The sequence below is a fragment of the Anas acuta genome, chromosome 1 (genome assembly GCF_963932015.1).
Source record: "Anas acuta chromosome 1, bAnaAcu1.1, whole genome shotgun sequence".
In the NCBI taxonomy this organism is placed as follows: domain Eukaryota; kingdom Metazoa; phylum Chordata; class Aves; order Anseriformes; family Anatidae; genus Anas; species Anas acuta.
This window is the reverse complement of record NC_088979.1, coordinates 3,750,852-3,771,036: the sequence shown is the minus strand read 5'-3', so window position 1 is coordinate 3,771,036 and position 20,185 is coordinate 3,750,852. Positions and strand designations below refer to the sequence as shown.

The window sequence follows — 20,185 nt, the reverse complement described above, 5'->3', positions numbered from 1 at the left end:
AAAAAATACGCATTTGGGGCTGGTTTTGTGAATGTCAGACTGTGTTTGTAGCAACGCTTTCACAGGCATATTGCAAGCCCTTAGGGGGGAAAAATACACGGCAGCCACTCGTACAACAGAATTAGACCGGTTGGAGCCGATATAAAATGGGTTTGAAGAGCTCTCGGCTCTAATTTGGGTTGAAGCCTTCAAGAGTGGGAAGTTTGCTGAGACAACAGTGCTGAGGGGAGGGTAACACTGAAACAAACAGCTTTTTTTTCAGGGTGTTTTCGGCTGAAGTTAGTACCAAGGACGGGCTTTGGTCACGGGGGTGGAGTGGGTGCTGTGTTGCTTTCCACGTGTCTTTATTTGCCAGTTTTATTGGATGCAGGATCTCTGTTGCTTACACAAGCAAAGCCCTCGGTGGATTTGCAAATCTGATTATTTCCCCTCATTATTGTGCAGTGACAAACGCGCTGTGTGCTGAGGGCCAACACGGGCTACAGGACAGAGGGAAATGTTATACCTGAACTATGTGACTGCAGAGCTGATAACAACGTTATCCTGGCTAGGATTATTCCATGACTATTTAGGCTTAATAAACTTAATTTTAAGGCAGCTGTTGGGCTGCTTTCTGTTGCATGATTGTAGCTACTACAGCAAGAGCTACCTCATATCTCTGCAGCAAATACCTATGGGTTCCCTGCTGCTTTTGAAACAGTCAAAATAAAGCTAGGAATGAACTTGTGGATGCAAGCAAACAAGGGAAAACAGCCGTGCGATGGAGCAGCAGCTCCCTAAACTGGTTTAGTGTGGGGTCAGGAAAGTGCTAGAGCTGCTGGAAGGAATAAGGATGGTACAGAAGCAGGTGAAGGGAGGTATGTTCCCTCCAGAGGCAATGATGCTGAACTGCAGCATAAAATCACATCCTCAGTTTGGCTCAGCTGATTGCAGAGGAGCTGCACAGAAGCTACGCCAGCTGAGGCTATGGCCCCAATTAATTAGGAAATGTTTTCTCAGGCAAAGTACGTTGGAAGGAGAAAGTCTGATTTTTTTATTTGTTTTTTTTTTTTCCTGAATGGTAGCACTTACGGCAGCACAGCTCGCTGGCTCCCTGCTAGGATGACTGCACACAAATGTGTGCTAGGGGGGTTCTGCCACCACAGCTTCGTTGCTTTGATTACATCTCGAGATGCCATGGAAGGTATTGGGAATGTGTCCGGTTCTTGTCCTGCCTTTCTGTTTCCTCTAAATCCTGTGGTCATGAGGGAGATGAGATCAGGTGAGCCTAGGATCTAACTCTTGAAGTCAGCAGTTGTTCTGCTGTAGGCACCTGTGGGAGAGATTTCACATTCAGCATGACTGCAAAGCTTTGGAAAACTCGTGATTTCTGCCACTAAACTGAACTAAACAAAGCCCTGTTAAAGACCCTTAAGAGAAAAAACATCCTGAAGTTTCTTCTCAAGACACATCCTCCAACAACCCAAGTTCCAATTCCTATGATGAATTATTACCCTGTAGTTACCCAGATATATTTAGTACTCTTTTTTTTTTTTTTTCCCCTGTTCCTTTTGAGCAGGTTAATGCAGCTGAATGTGTGGTGTTGGATTTTTATTTTTATTTTTTAGAGTTAGTCCCAGCACCGCGGCTTTTCCGTCATGTCAGAACCCATCACGCTCAATGTGGGAGGGAAACTCTACACCACCTCCCTGTCCACCCTGACTAGCTTTCCAGACTCCATGCTGGGGGCCATGTTCAGTGGGAAGATGCCCACCAAGAAGGACAGCCAAGGCAACTGCTTCATCGACAGAGACGGCAAAATCTTCCGCTACATCCTCAACTTCTTACGAACTTCTCACTTGGACCTCCCTGAGGACTTTCAGGAAATGGGCTTGCTTCGGCGGGAGGTGGATTTTTATCAAATCCAGCCCCTGATCGAGGCCTTGCAGGAGAAGGAGGTGGAGCTTTCCAAAGCGGAGAAAAACGCCATGCTCAACATCAGCCTCGACCAGAAGACCCAGACCGTTCACTTCACCGTCCGAGAAGCGCCCCAGATCTACAGCCTCTCCTCCTCCAACATGGAAGTCTTCAGCGCCAATATCTTCTCCACTTCGTGCCTCTTCCTGAAGCTTCTCGGTTCCAAACTTTACTACTGCTTCAACGGAAACCTCTCGTCCATATCCAGCTACCTGCAGGACCCCAACCATTTGACCTTAGATTGGGTTGCGAGCGTGGAGGGCCTTCCCGAAGAGGAGTACACGCGGCAGAACTTGAAGAGACTCTGGGTGGTGCCTGACAATAAGCAGATCAACAGCTTCCAGGTGTTTGTGGAAGAAGTGCTCAAAATAGCCCTGAGCGATGGCTTCTGCATAGATTCTTCTCACCCACACACTTCGGATTTCATGAATAATAAGATTATTCGCCTGATTCGATACAAGTAGGAAGGGCTGTTGATGGTGGTGCCGGCGTGGAGATAACACAGGTTAAGTGTTTCCCTCTAAAACACACTTACAGCCTAATTCAGAATCGTGCTTGCCTGGATTAAGAGCCACTAACAGGGAGATGATTTTCCTTTAATGTATTTACCGAAGCCATCTTCCAGAATATGGCCATATTCTAAGCAGGAGGAATATTGTCTAACACCTGAATTCAGGGTTGGTTCTGTCTCTGCCTCCACCTCTAACCTGCTGTACAACTGTGGGGAAAATCACTGAACTTCTACCCTTCCTACGTTCTCCGGTTGGAAAATGGGATGGTCCTTAACCTATCCTGCAAGGGTGATGCGAATGTTCAGTCATCAAGATCTGGAGAGTAGCTGGAGACCTGATGCGGTGAAAGAAGCCATGGAGCTACACTCCAGTGGGCACATTTTCCTTCTCTTACCATGCCACCTGCGTGGAGCACGCAAGAAACTTGTTGGATCCACAGAGAAGAAGCCTCGCCACATGGACTCATCCAATATTGCTGCAAAGGACAGTGCGAACTGCACATGAGTAGGGGATCCTGTCCTATCGCCATCTGAAGGTGACTTTTTTTCCTGAACCCTGGGAGGAAGCCTGTTCTGCTTTCAGGGAAGCCGTGTTTGAATGATGTGCCTGACACTGGGAACGACCAAGAAAGCCATAAGAGAGAGAGTGATGTTCTTAAAAATTGAGAAGATTGTGTCTGTTGGGGAACTTTGCTTTGGATGCTCTTAAACCTTTACATTCCAAAGTCATCCGAGACCACTGGTCCTTTTCCTTCCCTCACAACGCTATAATTTGTCCTGAGGATGCTCCGAAAACTCTTAAGAGGTGAAGACATCAAGAGGGCAGAGGACCCCAAATAAATTCTGAACGGTTAAACCTCTTCTGCCTGGACACGGCCTTCTTTTGGCCATGTCAACCAGCACGGGATGGTTTCGAGGTAGGCTGGATTCCATCTGAAAGGACTATTTTTCCATCATTACCCCCAGTATTTCTAATTACAAAGCTAGGGGCTCGTTTTTGCTGCACATTGAGCCATTTATGATGTCCTTGTGAACAGTCAGGCTGCTAAGGCAGCATTTTGCCTTCTTGCTGGGATTTCCTGTCCAGTCGTCAGAAAGATTAGGCAGGAGGAAACCAGAGGTGACGACAGTGGTCAAGCCCTTTCCTAAAAGCTTGGCCTGGTGCTACGGTGATCGAAATGATGATTAGTTCATCTGTGCCACGTTCAAGGTGGTTCATTCTCAGCTAATTACGTTTAGAAATATTTTAGGTGTCCCTAACCTCATTGCATGAGAGACCCCCCAGAACATTTCCCGTAACCTCTAATGAGATAGGAGGGAAAATGCAATAACCAACTTCTGCATTTGTAATTTTATTGCTTCCAAAAGTTCTCGGTAGGGGGCTGCAAAGCTCAGTGTCGCTCATGTTCTCGTTTCCCAAAGCAGCCAGTTGTTGCTGTGTTAAGCTGACCCGTAAGCAGCATAAAGAAGTGTTTTGTACTGTTGTAAAAACAGCAAGAGAAATAGAATAAATATAACTTCTACTTCCCAAGCTGTAATTGCATGAACAACACAAATCAGCATGCTGCTGGTGCAAATGTACATTCCGTAGTTATTAGCAACCTACTGTAAGCTTCTTTCCCTGTCTGCCTTGGTGCTAGACCCACCAGCACGATGATGGAAGGGGGACCATGTTGTTAGGAAGCGCTGACTGGGATTGAAAACCACGGAACCATTAAACCTGGACAGTTTTGTGAGCCTTGAGGATGGTAAACAGTACGTTGTGACCAAATTCCAGCTTGTGGCACCATTCTTCGGGGTTAGGAAGCAGTAGGAAGAACTTTTTTTCCCCACTCCTGCCCTGAACTGTGAAGCAGAAGTCATCTGTTCCAGGGGTTGCAGCGTGTCACTGACAAAGCAAAGCAAGAGCAATGTGAATCTTATTTCTGCCACGAGTTTGCTGCTCATTTGGACATTCACAGCGATGATCTATGCATGTGATCTTATTGTGATCTGTAAAATGCCACACTTGAACCCTCCTTCATCAAATCTATGCCTTCAAAATAGGTATGCCCTTGCTGAATTTATGGTAATAGTTTTTGGGGGATGTCAACCGCGTGTTTTTTAAACTCAGTACTCAAAAGAAAAGTTTTCTTTCAGCTTATTTCATTTAATTAGTTTAATTAAATCAACGTAATTAGTTTCCTTTCAGCTTGAGTTAATCAAGGGGCAAGAACAGTGTGCTTAAATCTCATTTGAAAGGGTGTGGGGGAAGGTCTGATCAACACCCCTTCGAGCTCTAGATTGGTACTGCCTCATTCTGTTTCAGATAATAATAAAGAAAAAGAGCTGAATCATTCATTTTCTGGTGAAAGGCATGTAAGAAGCGGCACCAAAAGCACTATGCATAGCTTTACAGAGAGCTCTAAGCCTCCGTTTTGCCCCCACCCCTTTTTCTTTTCTTCAGACAGCAGCAAAGCCCACACTAAAAGCAGTCAGTTCTTTAAAAATCTGGGCAAGAAGTGAAGAGAGCCCCAACGTGGCCCTAGTAACTGAGACAATCTGCTGAGATGGAAATACGGGTTTGAGTCTCCACAGATCAAGGAGAGAACTGATCCAGGTCCTCATCTGGAGAGCCTGAACCCATCAGGATATTATGCAAAAGATGGACAGCTTGAATCAACATTTTTCTGTGCTCAGGTAATTAAATCAGGCAAGAGTAGGGTTGACCACAGATCTCTGACATTTATTGATATGCAGAGAAATGTCCAACCAGTGTAAGGACAGGAATGAAAACAGGCTTTGGGAGCTACACAAAAGCTTGAAATAGCTCTAAATTGTTAAATGGAATAAACATCTTTGAGAAGGAGGTATTATTTATAGCACCACAGTAGTTCTGCGTGCTACCAAGTATGTGAAGTAAGTGCTAAGCTGGGATTGCAATCAAACGTATGTTATACAAATGGAGTTGCTATTTCAGCGGACGTGCTAAGCTAAATATATAGCTGCTCCCTAATTTTGTGCTCTGATTTATGTTGTAATGACTGTTTGGAGGCACATTCTCTCTCGGAAGCATTTGTTCCCTTGTTATCTTGATAGCTAGCTTTTGCTTACCTTCTGTTTCTGAGCCCGAGGGGTGTAACTTGCTTTTCTTTCACCACTCAGCAGCACTGGGGATTCTTGTTCTCTGCAGTTCTCCTGAGTTAAAGAAAAATAAACATGCACAAAGCCATATCAAGTGCTTAGGGTACAGCACAACCTCATCTCTAGTCATGGAAAGCACTTGACGTTGATTAGCAGTAACATCTACAAATTATTTCACTGTTGGAGTGGAATATTCCCTCTGAGAACAAACTTATTTTTTTCCTTAAAACAAGGAAAGAATCTTTCTTCCCCTTAAAGTTTGAAGGATGGCTTCTTCCACATCTCAGAGCTTATCTCCTGTTCTGATTCTGCCATCAGCCCATCTCCCTCACCACCTCCATCTATAAAATGAGGCTGACATGCACTTTATTTTTTTTTTTAATGGCCTAAATGCTGAGAGAGTCACTGGGTACAGAGATCAATAGTTTCAGGGCAGAAAAACATCAGAGTTAGGGCAGATGATAAATAAGTTATTAGCTGTACCATAATGGCATTTTCAGACATGTGCATGTCCATGGCACAGTGGGATTTCTTGTAAGACAGAAAGCTTATTATAAAGCATCTTAGTGGAGTCCAGAAAGAATCAGTCATGGATTTATCTTACGTGTTTTTTGGCTTGACATCTCTTAATTGTCTAATAATGTCCAGTTACGATAAAAGGACTGAAATCATACCTAAATACTAAGATGTCTTTGGGTCATGCTGCTGTTCTTCAGAGTCATTAGGAGACAGTGAGAGGAGTGTTTGTTTCTGCAGGTGGTGGTAGGGAAATAAAAGGTGTAAAATGTTAGACCTGGAGGAATTCTTAAGTTAACAAGAATGTGAAGGGGGAGAATAAAGGATCTAGGTGCGTTCAGGAAAAGAAAACAGCAAGGTAACAATGGAGACAAAGATTTTGTTGTGGAAGAAGGCTGTGATTAAAATGACTCCCTGGTCCTCTCCAGTTTTAATCTCTTGTTAAGCAACTTAAATATTGTCCATGCCAACAGTTACGCTAGTACCCTGTCAGATGCAGACAGCTTTGCTTAAATTTGCACGTGCTTTAAATCGCCAAGCATATGCACTGCTGTAGTTACCCGTGTTTTAACTGGGATGCTGAATGTAAATTGCTACTCGAGTATACTGGCAGTAAATATCTGCAATCAATCAGATTCATTCCCAGTCTTGGAAAGGCTGGTGGGGTCCATACATAAAGTTCAAAAGGTTGATAAATACGGCCTTCAGCCCATGCCACGGACTGTGTAAAATAAATCTACGATCTTCTGATACTTCACGGATAAATGGAGAAGTTATGAAGAAGACTTCTTTTGGAAGCTTCGTTTTCACCCCATCCCTTTTAACTTGGTGTCACTGCCCAGAATTTCCACGTCTTTGGGAACATGAAACTGTCCTTTAATATCTCCTTTGAAATTCTTTAATACCGCCTTTACCCACGCACTGCTGGTCACAAACGTGCAGGGTATGAGCAGTGCTAATTAATATGTGATGCTCCCAGTAAAAGTCTTGTACGTGAATTAGTACAGACATGTCGGTGTTCTGTGTGAGAAGGGCTGGATCGAGCAGATCATGCTGTCAGATTCACTCAGGAATAATAGGAGCAATGGTTTTCCTATGGATTCAAAAATTTAAAATAAAAAAAAAATGAAGGAACTACAGGGGAGGGCTCCATGGAGTAAATAATTTATTTTCTCTCTTACTTTCTTGTTCTTAATCCTAATTTGGGATTTTTTGGGATTTTTCTGTTGATCAGAACTCGGTCCCTGATTCACTAAGAGCTATACTTTTGAATGAATGTTTTTTGGAAGGTGTCAAAAGATGGTTTGACTTTCTTACCACTTTTATAGAGAGCCTGTAGGGTATCACACTTGAAAATCTGGTTGCTTTTATCTGCCTGTAAGTCTTCTGTGAACTGTTACTAATATGTATTTTTGAAGGCAGTAAATAAAATGTGAATGAAGCAGTAGATGCTCTGCATGTTATTAGATGCTCACATATTATTAACATGATTTCAAGGTGCCCCTATGAGTACTGTTCCTAGAAGGACAGAGGTTTGCTATAAGCAACCAAAAACCCATCCTCTTTGCATATATCTGCCCTCTAGGCTGGCAGAACTATCAAATGGAGCACGTTCCTCTCGAAGAGCACACCTAGAAGGGGACTCAGCTCCCAGTGACACTGTTTGGAGATGGTACCTCCCTGGAAGAGGGCTAAGCTTGTAGGTTTTGAAGTGGCTTGTGCTTGATTCAAGGGAATTGTTGGCATAAGAACTGCTACACAATTTCTTCCAACCTTAATGCACCCACAAACACTGTGCTTCTTGTCCTGTGAGGGGAACCTTTCACAAATCAGATCGATAGGGTTAAACCTGTGCTGATGAGTAGATTGGCATGGGGGGCTACCGAGCACACTGCCCACTGCCACAGAGGAGATGCAAAGGAATGATGAGAGAGACCCTAAAAGATTACCCAGATCCAGTGTGAGCCAGATCCCTCCGTCTCTTTGACCATATCCCAGGAAGAAGCAGCAGCTGATGTTGAACCCTGTAGGAACACCATTTCTCCGCTCTAGTAAAAACAGAGAAGGAGCATGAAGGGAGGGAGATGGGGCAGTGCTTGGACAATGCCAACCCTTCATGAGACCAATAATGCTGGACACACAACCACCACCACAGGCCCCCTCCTCGTGGAGGTGCTGGCCACCAGGATCGGCTCAAGCCCTGGCAGCAAATACAGCCTCAGAGTGGCTCCACACCACCCAAACCCACATCCCGCAGGTCCAACACAACCCAATTCCATATGGAGGTCCGCAGCCACCCAACCCCACTGCTGGTCCCACACCACCCAACCCCACATCACCCAAGCCTACCACCACCCGATACCCCTGGTGGGCCCACAAGAGCCACCCCTGCGCCTGGTCCCAGAGCTCTCAACCCCATGCTTTCTCCTACACCATGTCTGACCCCGTAACACCCAGCAACAATCCTGACCCCACAACACCCAGTTTCACTCCCAAACTCGAGGGGAAGGCGTATGGGGGATGGCTGAGGGCACTTCATGTGTTTAGCCCAGGGAAGAGGAGGCTGTGGGGACGTGAGAAACAAAGTTGTGTTTTTTTAGCAGTAGAGTTATCTTTCTGTATTCCAAGGTAGTTGTGTAGTCATAATAAGGAGAAAGGCTAAGTAGGTAAGTGGACAGCAGAAGGCCTCACTGTTCCAAAATAAGGTAGAAGCTGGAGAAAAACAGGACGAGCAGCGTGAGAGCAGTAAAACAAAGATCACCAGCTTTCAACATAGAAGGAGAAATTAAAGGGTTGGAAAAAAAAATGTACTTATATGGTATAGAAGAGAGTTGAGTAGGTTGTGAACCTGTAGTAGTCAGGCAATGAGGAAACAGGGGAGGTGATCAGGCATCAGGTAATAGGGGATAAAAGGTTATGGTTTGATTACTAAAATGCGCTCCTGATTGACAGGACACCCATCATTGTGATCGCGAATAAAATAGTCTCACAGAAGAGCCCGTCCGAAGAAAATTATTTGAGGTTTTTCTCACAGGGACACCCCCTGGGTGTTAGTTAGGGCAAAGTTAGGGTGGTTGTCCACTATGACAGCCTCCCCAGGGCCGTGCTCACAGCACCGCGCCTGCAGGACCTCAAGGAGCATTCAGACACCGCTCTCGGACACATAACTTTATTTTTATGTGGTGCAGCGTGGAGCCAGGAGCCGCACTCCCAACCCCTCTGTGCCCCTCCAAGCACCGCCATTCCCCCCCCACCTCCATGGCTCCCCTCAGGCCCAGCCCTGGCGCATGCGCGGGGGGGGCGGGCGCGTAATGGCGGCGGGCCCATAATGGCGGCGGGCCCATAATGGCGGCGGGCGGGAGGAGCTGGTTCGGAGCTCTGGTGCTCGGCGTCTCCTTCCTCAAGTGCCTCCTCATCCCCACGTAGTAAGAAAGAAAGGAACAGGGATAGGGATGGGGGGCTGCTGGCTCTGCCCCTGCTCGGGTTCTGGGATTTATTCGGTGTGGGGACGGCCCCGGGGGGGGTTGCTCCCCTCAGGTATCGCTGGCCCTGGGGTGCCGCCTCCTCATCCTCTGGGCGGTGTAAAATGGGCTTAAGTTTGGGTTTAAAAGTGTTCACAGCCAACGTGGCTGTTGTTGGGGGGCTTTAATATGCTGAAACAGGTACGCTTTTTAATTAATAGGGGAAACAATGCAACTTTTTCCTCAGAAACTTTAAATTGCTTTTAAAAGGTCAGTAACCCCAGAAATTTTAGCGTTAATTGTAAGAAAAGGCTGAGCTGTAAGTCGTTCTTGACCCATAACATACCTATATTGTACCTATAATATACCTTGTCCTATATCTATCAGTGTCCTGGGTATGAAGTTTGTGCAGCATCTCTGTTACTGCCCAAATTATTTGGGCAATTATTTGTCAGAGTCTGGGAGCTGGGTGGTGTAGGCTCCCTATTTATCTGCCTCTGGCCTTGTATTCAGTAATGTTTCTCCTTCAGGTGCATGCGTCTGACTTAACATAAACCTTTTGTAGTCATTCCACAGATTTTGAAGTGCACAGGAATTGGCTCGCCATCACGCACAACTTACCTCTCTCTCAGTGGTATTATGAAGTAAGTTTCTTTAGGAAGAAAGGGTTTTATGTTCTTTTATTAGTTGTTTGTAAGTTACAGATGTGTTGGTTATGCCAGCCTCTCTGAATGCTAGAGGAAAAAAAAATTTTATTTGCAGAACATACGTGCCAGGGATACTGATGGCTGACAGCTGGATAGCAGTGCTACAGAAGCTTATCAATCCCAATTAATTGGCCCTATATAATGCTTAGGAAAAGAATTGTTTGGGACAGCTGCTAATACTTATGAAGGCAAACTGGGAAAGACAATTAATGCACATGGTTTATTAGAAAGGCTGCCTAACATGGGAGCAAGCTGTGTGGTAGTTTTGCATTGTTGCTGTCTTCGCTGTTGTCATTAATAATTCATAGTTATTGCAATAAAAACGAATCTCGTAAAGGGGTTTGTGCATTATGAAGTTAATCAGTATATTAAAGTTATGATGCTCTGCTGGTATTCTACTAGCATGCATTGATTTTAACCTGGATGGATCACCTTCAACTTGATGATAGATTAAAACCCAGTTGTATAGGCTCACTATCTCAAGATATTTCTTTGAGTTCTGGGATAAAGATCAGTCTCTAGGACTCCACATAATAATTTGGGAACTGTGCATCCAGAGATAAATGATGTGTGATAAATGATGTGTGTGGGTCAGAACTTTCCAACAGGCTGATTTAATAATGTAAAAGATTAATCATTGGTCAGGGCATAACAACTGTCCTTTTAAGAAAAGCTTAAATAAAACTATTGGATTGAAAAGGGGTTATTAGATGTAACGTATAAAAAAATAATTTTGAGTCCAAGAAGACTGATTGCGCTGGTGGTTTCTTTCATGCAGACAAAAGATAAGATAGAGATAAAATGTCAATTGATTTGATGTCATGAACTAGATATGAGGACTGCAAACAGCACAGGTTGTGTTAAATTATTTATTCTCATTCTATCTTCAGGCAACTTCAGAATGGACCCTGGATTATCCACCTTTTTTTGCTTGGTTTGAGTACGCGCTCTCACATATTGCCAAGTACTTCGACCCCAAGATGTTGGTCATTGAAAATCTGAATTACAGCAGTCACGCAACCATCTTCTTCCAAAGATTTTCTGTCATCTTTACGGATATCCTTTTCATCTATGCAGTTCATGAGTAAGTCTTAATGATCTAATTGTAGGGACAGTGAGTTCAGTATTCTAACTTCTAGAGTAATATCAAAATTATTTGTACAATTAAGCTTGTAGACGCATGGAATCATCAAAGGTGTTTTAACCTATTCAAGGGACAGCTATGGAACATGCTGCTAAATGCAAGATAACGTTTTGTTTCCCTTGGAGATGCTACTGCTATAGATGTCATCAAATTTCTATGCCTTCAGACATCAGCTGCCATTTCATACTCTGGGTATCTGGGTTCTGTGTTGGGTTCACTTTGTAGGAGCTCTGGGTCAGTTTGGGTGAGCCCAAGTGTTTTCGCCTATTTTGTTATCACTCTGTCCTTCTAGAATAGAAGTGTATAAGAAACCTGTGGTGAAATTTCAAGTATGATCTCAAATATGCTAAGTCACTCCAGTGTTTTTGATGTTCTTGATGATAAATTGTTTCAAGTTTAACTTAGCATTATTAAGATTCTGTGCTTTTAGGGTGCCCTGGATTTCTGAGGGGGAAGAATGATGCTACTCATAGCAACAAAACACATCACCCACAGTCTTTTAATCTGACCTTCAACGTATGAACCAAATGGCTTCACACTGAAGTTATAGGATGTTCTTAGCCAGTAAGCATGTAGCTCATGTTTCTGGGGGAAAGCCACAAAGAGGTTAATGCCCCAGCTGGGGACTTTAAATACAACCCAGTGCGCTGTCTCCAGATAAGAGCAATACTCTGGTCTTTGAAAAGAAGCTGACAGCAAACAGACAGTAAAAACTAGTGTTAAAATTGAAGAGGAGATGTGGCCGAGACCAAGCTACTTAACAAAACTTAGTGTGGGGAAAAAAATATGGCTACTGGTATTTTAAACCCTTTTTTTTCTACTAAACTTTATCCATAACATTCTATTCTCTTGATAAGTTTAGCAGGAATTCTGTCATTGTCTTCCAGCCATGTGATATCCTCAGGTTAAGTGCATGTCTCAACTTTTAAAAGCAGTGTGGTTTCATTAATTATTTCAATTAAGACTTAATGTTTCTTCTGTTGTTTTTCAGATGCTGCCGATGTGTAAATGGGAAGCGCTCTGCAAAGGATATTTTGGAAAAACCAACGTTTATTCTTGCTGTTCTGCTCTTGTGGAACTTTGGGCTGTTAATTGTGGATCGTATCCTTTCAAACCAGTTGTTTGTGGGGTTTTCAACCTGTTACAGCATGTGGTACAAACCCTTGGGTTTTATTTTTTACTGTAAGAGCAAGTAACACTGCTTTTTGTGTTCTAGTTGAATAACTTCATCATGTTTTCTTGGCAATTATTATTTGTCAAAGTGGAAAATGATCAGGTTTTTGTCTGATTTGCCAGAGCTGCTGAAGGACCAGTCTGGAAGCAAGATGCCTGTTCCTGCTGGCTGCTCCTCCACCTTCCTACAGAAGTCTTAGCAGAGAGCTTCTTTTTCCTGGGTGTAGTTCTAGGTTTATCCCATGTAAAGGAAAATCTTACAAGTGCTTTATGTTTGGGATGTATTTAAATGGTAATGCTGTGTGAGAATTAGCATATTTTCTTTAAAAAGGATATAAAAATAATTCTGGGAGGTCCAATTATTGTGAGTCAGTTTTGACATAACATGTGTTCATTTTGTTGAGGAGGGAATGGAGAAATACAGTGGTTCTTAATAAAAAGGACTCATTCTGTGCTTCCCTGTCTTTGTCAAAGTTGATTGCTTACAGGTGTTAGGTGATAAGTGAGGGCTACTGTCTCCATCCATAAACCAATGTGAGGCAGAAACTAGTATTTAAAAACTCAAAAAGTGGATGATTAGCCTTATATTTTGTCTTGTAAGCTTCATGATAGGTATGTAGCCAGACTGCTGAGCTTCATTTCATCATGATAATACTCCAGGGTTAGTAGTGTTTGTACTTGGTGTACTTAGAGGTAAGATTAATGACTTTGTGTCTACATGGAGTGAATTTAAGGTTAATTTGTTGCCTTAAGTTCTATTTTAATTTGATTATATCATTATTCCTTTCTTGACTCAAGTTCAGATATTCACTTTCAGTACAATGGCTTTCTGTTTGGCCTGATGCTTCTTTCTGTTGCTCGACTATGCCAGGTAAATTTAAGTGGTTCTTTTCTCTTTATTTACTTACACACTTTAGGTACATCATTTCACTTCCTTGGGCTGCTGCTGCTGAAGCTAATGGGAGTGGCTCACAGTTAGTGTGTCCTAATTTGGCTGTTCAGTTATTGAGTCTGGGGGAAAGAGAACCTGAATGTAACCACAGTTCCTTATTGATGCTGCAGCATTTCAGTTCCCTGTGAGAAAAAAAGCTAAATCTGTTACACCTGAGCAAAGTGGCATGATTTGCTGCCATCTTACCTCCTTCCAAGTCACCAGTCCTTAAAAAATGTACTTCTGAAGCTGCACAGAGAGGAGGCCATTCCCAGTTTTCAAAGCAACATCTGAGAATGCAGCTTCCTCCTCTATTTATTCCTGACTATATTGTTTGTAATTTGAAGTAAACACCTCATTTGTTTTTGATGCCTATGATAGTTTTCCTGTCACCTTAGGATTACACTAGAGGGTTATTTAAAGGTCATACAAAGGAAGAACAAGTAGAAAATCTTGGACTTTGTGTTGTGTTTTTTTTTTATTTTAGAAAAGATATTTGGAGGGCGCTCTACTTTTTGCTATTCTTCTGCATTTCAAACACATCTACATGTATGTGGCCCCAGCGTATGGCATTTATTTGCTGCGATCCTATTGTTTTACTGCAAATAACGCAGGTAAGATGGGGTTTTCCTCGCTTGCTTTTTGAGGAATTGTGTTTAATGGGGTATGGGGAAGACACAAGACATGCGGGTACCATTGGATCAGAATGGCTGTTGGTCAGTTGAAAATTCATCTCAGGGAGTAGACTTGGAAAGATCTTTTAAAGATCTTTTAAATATATTTGTGTGTCAAAAATTCCTGTTTCTAGGCAGTTCTCTATTAAGAAAATGCAACATGAACTAACTGCAGATGGCAGTTTAAAGCAGTAAGAATTATTCTGAGTAAGAAATAATGAGATGGCTATTCCAACATCCATCTTTCAGGCTTCTGTCCACTTTTCAGCACTGAAAAATGTGTTTATTTTTCATGTGAACAAAGAACTCCCTTTAAAAGGAGTTCTCCTTTTCCCTTTAAAAGGGAAAATAACAGAAGATTGTATAATGCAAGAGCTGCCAAGTAGAAAAAGTAAATGGGCATAGGCTAATGAAGAGCACAAACTTAACTCAAAAGAAGTGGGGCAATCTCAAGTTGTACTTTCCTTCTCTACGTAAATTCAGAATAAAATAAATACCCATACTCTTGGAGTCACCGTCCCTGGAAGTCTTTAAAAGGCGTTTAGATGTAGAGCTTAGGGATATGGTTTAGTGGGGACTGTTAGCGTTAGGTCAGAGGTTGGACTCGATGATCTTGAGGTCTCTTCCAACCTAGAAATTCTGTGATTCTGTAATATGAAGTGTTTCTTTCCGTCTGGGTCAGCCTTACTTCTTTGGTTTGGCCAAGCTGGGCAGTTCTATGTAGATATTTAATGGGCAAAATTGGCTTTGTTGCTTACCTTAAATTACCTAAAAACTACCTGCTAAAGGAAACAATTAAATATATTGAAATGAAGGACTGTGTGCTTCTTCTAGATGAGCGCTAGCATTCCCCCCTACCAATGGATTGCTTTGCCTCTCCACTTGCCACAGTAACTGCATTGTTAATCTGTTTTCTTTTTATAGATGGATCCCTGAAGTGGAGGAGTTTCAGCTTTCTTCACGTAATTCTTCTGGCATTGATTGTTTGTCTTGTTTCAGCTCTTTCATTGGGCCCCTTCATAGTCTTGGTAATGACCCCTTCTCCACTTGTTACTCACCTGAACAGCTAAGAAAGCTTTGTTACGAAACTATAAACTTTATCTCATCTAAAGAGACTTTTTTTTCATTCTTTTTCTTTCCTGTAGGGCCAGCTGCCTCAGGTCATTTCACGGCTCTTCCCTTTCAAGCGAGGCCTCTGCCATGCTTACTGGGCCCCTAACTTCTGGGCTTTGTACAACGCCGTGGACAAAGCACTCACAGTTGTTGGTACAGCATGCACATCTTGTGGTTTGGTGCTCATTTGCAGATAGAGCTCTCTGGATTTTAGGCTTCCCCATTTGAAATACAGATAGCAAATTATACTTCCAGTAAATCAGCCAATTAACTACATAATTCAGTGGGTGACAAGCTCCCAGTGGTAGGTCAGAAATCAATCTTACCTCTCTGTTATATTTGAAAACAGAAAAATCTCAACCATATACTTAGTTCAGTTTGACAGCTACTGTATTTTATTAATATTTAAGTTTGTACGTCTTTAATCTTCTCTTTTCAGGCTTAAAGTACAACTTCCTTGATCCCACCAAAATCCCTAAAGCCTCAATGACAGGAGGGCTGGTTCAAGAATTCCAGCACACTGTCCTTCCTTCTGTGACCCCGCTGGCAACACTGATCTGTACTTTCATATCTATATTGGTAAGAACAAATCATTGTTTGGGAAACTTTTCTTTTGTCCTCAGCAGCTTTCAATCTGATTAGCATGTCCTTTGTACAAATTTCAATCCCAGGTCAAAAGATAACTTTTCTTTAAAAAAAATAAAATAAAATTATTATGATAAACATGGGGTTAATCTTTTTGGATACAGTTGTGTATCCAAAAATATTTTATTTTTATTTAATATCTATTTGGAGCACAGTTGTTTAACATTGAAAAGCTCTTTGGACAATGGCTTGCATTCAGGATTGCAAAACTTGACTGAAGTCCTGTTTTTGCCTGTTGTTTCTAGCCCTCTGTTTTCTGTCTTTGGTTTAAACCTCAAGGGCCCAGAGGCTTTCTCCAGTGCCTTGTTCTTTGTGCATTGAGCTCCTTCATGTTTGGGTGGCACGTGCACGAAAAAGCAATCCTCCTTGCTATTCTGCCTCTAAGGTGAGTGAATCCCACGTGTGGTACTTGGCCAAGCTGAACCTGCAGCTGCTTGCTGAAGAATCCTCAAAAGAGGATCGCTTGGTTTTCAGTATATTTCATAAAATAAACGTGTTTATATAGAATGCCTTCAGCTGTAGTTTTTAAAGTGTTCCAAGTGCATTCATTTCAGACACAATAAAATGTGTCTTGAAGTGCTGAGTGCTATTAAGATGTGTAGTGTAACAGGAAATCCATGTTTTGGATTCAGACATGACTCTTGATAATAAAAAAGCTCATAAAAGAAAGGGATTCAGACTTCTGGCTGTGGGTACCCCAGAGCTCTTAAAATAATTTGTTGAGCTTCCCCTTAAAGCCTCCTTTCCATACTGACAGCTTGAGGGCAAGCTTGATAAAAATCATAAGATCAGAATGCTTTGGGCTGGAAGAGACCTTAAGAATCATGTAATTCAGCCACTGCCCCAAGCTCCTGGCTTCACCTAGTGCTCAAGTTTGGCAAACCAGGTCTGAATTTAGCGACTAAAACCCTAAAGTGGGACTTGTTCTGATGGTACGTGAATGTGGGTACAACTGGAAAATAATCCTGATCATGTGCTGCATCACTTGTAATTGTACACAATTGCTCTGCAGCATTGGTGATAGAGAAGAATGGATGCTCAGACACGTGTCAAGGAAACAAAACTGATACTTGTGAATATGATTAGAGCGTGTGGTTTTCTGGGAGAGGGTTTCTTTGCTGATTTTTCTCCTGTGTTTTTAATAAGTCAGGTGGCTTGGTAGCAGGAGATTCCATCACAGGTCCAGGATTTGGAAGGACTGGGGTCCTATGTAACTCCATATGACCTGTTTTTCATCTCCTTTGTGACTTGCGTAGTGTTTTTGCTGAAACAAAGTTTCTTTGCTAAAAGAAAACTGGTTAAAATAAGTTCTTGTCATTTTTTAGCTTGTTGTCTGTTCAGAGAGCAAAGGATGCTGGCATCTACTTGATCCTGACGACCACAGGGCATTTCTCCCTTTTTCCATTGCTGTTCACAGCACCAGGTAAAGTGTCTTCTTTCTGTGCTCTCACGTTTCTGGTTGCTGAAGAGCAGATAATGGCTTTGGATTATTTCATGTGATAATTTGGAAGTTGCAGAATGCTATATGTGAGCCTGGTTTTGTAAATATGGCTTTCCAACAAATGAAATTTTGGTTTAAAAAAACAAAACACAGTGGAAGAATCATCAAATTCAAACTGAAATAGAGATGGGGAATTGTAATTGTCAGTATTTGTTACCCCTCACTCTGCCACATTTCTAGAAGCTTTCCCCTGCCATGGGGAAAGCAAGATAACCACGTGAAGCAAGACATGATAAAGACAACTTGAGACTACAGATCTGGCAGGCTGTTTTCCAGCCAACTATTCCTGACTGCTGCTTAGCGCTATCAAATAAATTAAAATTCCTGCAGTAGCATCAATTAAATCAGTTGTGTAGGGATAGATTTTCTTGTGTGTGAATGAGTGCTGTTCCTTCTTCTTGCCTTTGATTAATCAAAGGTCTGACATGTTAAGGTTTAAATGAAATAAACAGACAACCACTTGCGTAATGATTGGCATACTTCTGGTAGAGCTCAAATCCAGATGCTCTCCTGGTCAAATAATGCCATTTATTTGCAGTAGACTTGCTGCCTTTAGACTTGAGAAACTTCCTTTATGTTCTCTGTCAACTAACTCCTTTATAGTGTGTAACTTAGAACTAGATTTTCCTGTTGTTCACATGTTTTAAGCTGCCTAGTAATTTCTGATCACTTTTGAATAGAAAAATCTTACTAGCAGTGCTGTCATATATTGTAACTGTGTTCACTCTGTATCCTGTGTGTGTTGGAATGCTTGGCATTTTGTTTAGTAAATACATATGCTAATTCTTTTGTGTCCTAAATATATATTCTGTATATAAATGCAAGTCCTATAAATAATTTTGTTTGGTTTGGAGAAAATAATTAAATTGGACAACGCAAGCTTGAATGCTAGCACTTAAGGTTGCTGTAACTTAAATGGTAAATGTTTGTTGTAACTGATTTTAATTGTATATTGTGTTCCTTCCGTTTCAGAACTTCCAATCAAAATACTGCTTATGCTGCTGTTTACAGTTTATAGCTTCTCTTCGCTGAAATCTCTGTTCAGGTAATGAAACAAAATTGTTCCTGAAGTCAAGAATGAAACCACCTCTGTCACTGGGAACTGTGTTGTCGTAAGAGACAAATAGCCATTCAGTTTCATGTTTTAGTGTCAGTTTTCTGTGTTAAGGTGATGATGTCTCTGTTCTCAGGAAGGAGGGCTTAAGATAGGATCTTTTGTAGGACATCCTTGTTCTGTTTGAACTGTGACAACTGTCCGGTTAGTCTCAGAAGGGTGTAAACCTACTGTATTTTTAAGGCAGTTGATCCCGCTCAACCAAAGACAATGCTTATTATAAATCCTGTAGTCTCCATGTCCTATTTACCAAACTTTTTATGGCAAAGCCAAGCTGTAATGAAGGATCTTTTTGATATAAGCCTGTATTTACTACATCGGTCACCTCCTTTTTATAGGTCATCCCCTTTCAGCCAGACTTCTTAGACCCCGTAGCGTTCTGGTCTCAAGTCATTCCTTAAGTGCCCTAACTCCTCTATAGGTGTTTAACTTGTGTAGAGCTCAAGCTTTTGCAAATTTCTTGTTCATAACTGTTAAAATCAGAATATGAATGTAGCCTGTTAACTACTTGTCGCCAAAACCCTACTAGCAGTGTCCATTCCAAGAGATGAACTTCAATTTCCTACAGAAAGCTTATGTGGAGGCAGGGGTGGTTAGGATAAACCTGACATTTCTAGTCCTTGGGTGCAGAAGAACTTGGATGGAACAAGTACAGGAGATCTGTTTAATTGTCCTTTGATGTGATGTGATCTCCACCTAGATTCATTTCTGCTCAGCAAAGGCCTGTTGGAACTGTGTAAAAACCACACGATAAGGGAATTGACTGTACTGTGTGTTATCGTGGGTTTTCCTCCTGACAGCTGAAGATCTAAGTGTTTATTGAAAGCCTTCTGAATTAGTGGGTGATATTCTCTGCACTGTTTTTGTGTCACCAGTAGTAGCTGAAAAAAAAATAGTTATTTTTAGTAACAACATGTATTTTAACATGTTTTTCTTTAATTCTCTCTGACAGGAGAGACAGGCCTCTCCTTAACTGGCTTGAAACGATCTACCTCGTCCAACTGGTGCCTTTGGAAATCTTCTGTGAAATTATATTTCCCCTGACCTCCTGGAAGCTGCAGCTTCCTTTTGTCCCTCTCTTGTTGACCTCTGTTTACTGTGCTCTGGGTGTCACATACGCGTGGCTGAAGCTGTACATCAGTGTCTTGACTGAGCACGTTTCTGTTAGACAGAAGGCTGAGTAAAGCTGTGTTGGTGGGACCTGTTCCAGGTTATCCCTTGAAGAGGGTTATCCAGCACGGTGAGGCGTTGTTGTCTTACAGCCAGCTGTATGTTTACCATCTCCGTGAGGAGAGATTTTCTTCCAACACTTCCGTACTGTCCAACTGCTGTACCTCTGCTCAGAAACACTCGTCACAATAACGTGGTCCACTGAGACTATACTTTGCCATGAATAAACTGTGAAGCTTAACGAAAAAGGATTTTGGATTCCTGTTAACTATGTAAGAGGTTCAGGCTTCTGTCCTGAGGAAAACCTGCCTGGCTGTCCCATTACTGTCTGTATTTGAATGAAAAGGGAACCAGAAATTACAAGAGGCCATGGCTGTGTAGAGAGAGCATTGTAACTGCATACTGTGGAATATGGAAATAAAAGGAACTTGGTATTTTTGTTTTCA

The 20,185-nt window shown here is 42.2% G+C and overlaps 2 protein-coding genes across 5 annotated transcripts in view; both read left to right on the top strand.

Moving 5' to 3' along the window:
* The window catches only part of KCTD21 (potassium channel tetramerization domain containing 21), an 11,736-nt gene extending 4,183 nt beyond the window's left edge, over positions 1–7,553 (top strand). Inside the window, exon 2 of the mRNA XM_068653590.1 lies at positions 1,608–7,553. Within this exon, the coding sequence (XP_068509691.1) occupies positions 1,638–2,420 (783 nt within the window). The 5' untranslated portion in view covers positions 1,608–1,637 and the 3' untranslated portion in view covers positions 2,421–7,553. The remainder of the gene's footprint in view (positions 1–1,607) is intronic.
* The window catches only part of ALG8 (ALG8 alpha-1,3-glucosyltransferase), a 24,305-nt gene extending 4,120 nt beyond the window's left edge, over positions 1–20,185 (top strand). Inside the window, exons 1-13 of one of the 4 annotated variants that reach the window (XM_068701295.1) lie at positions 9,387–9,531; positions 10,133–10,211; positions 11,165–11,358; positions 12,410–12,519; positions 13,395–13,462; positions 14,010–14,136; positions 15,121–15,224; positions 15,342–15,462; positions 15,790–15,888; positions 16,234–16,339; positions 17,280–17,377; positions 18,428–18,500; positions 19,522–20,185. In XM_068701295.1, coding sequence (XP_068557396.1) covers positions 9,452–9,531; positions 10,133–10,211; positions 11,165–11,358; positions 12,410–12,519; positions 13,395–13,462; positions 14,010–14,136; positions 15,121–15,224; positions 15,342–15,462; positions 15,790–15,888; positions 16,234–16,339; positions 17,280–17,377; positions 18,428–18,500; positions 19,522–19,753 — 1,491 coding nt within the window. In that variant the 5' untranslated portion in view covers positions 9,387–9,451 and the 3' untranslated portion in view covers positions 19,754–20,185. Of the gene's footprint in view, positions 1–9,386; positions 9,532–10,132; positions 10,212–11,164; positions 11,359–12,409; positions 12,520–13,394; positions 13,463–14,009; positions 14,137–15,120; positions 15,225–15,341; positions 15,463–15,748; positions 15,889–16,199; positions 16,340–17,279; positions 17,378–18,427; positions 18,501–19,521 lie in introns of those variants that run through there. The other 3 variants (XM_068701037.1, XM_068701202.1, XM_068701115.1) reach the window with 3 other exon arrangements.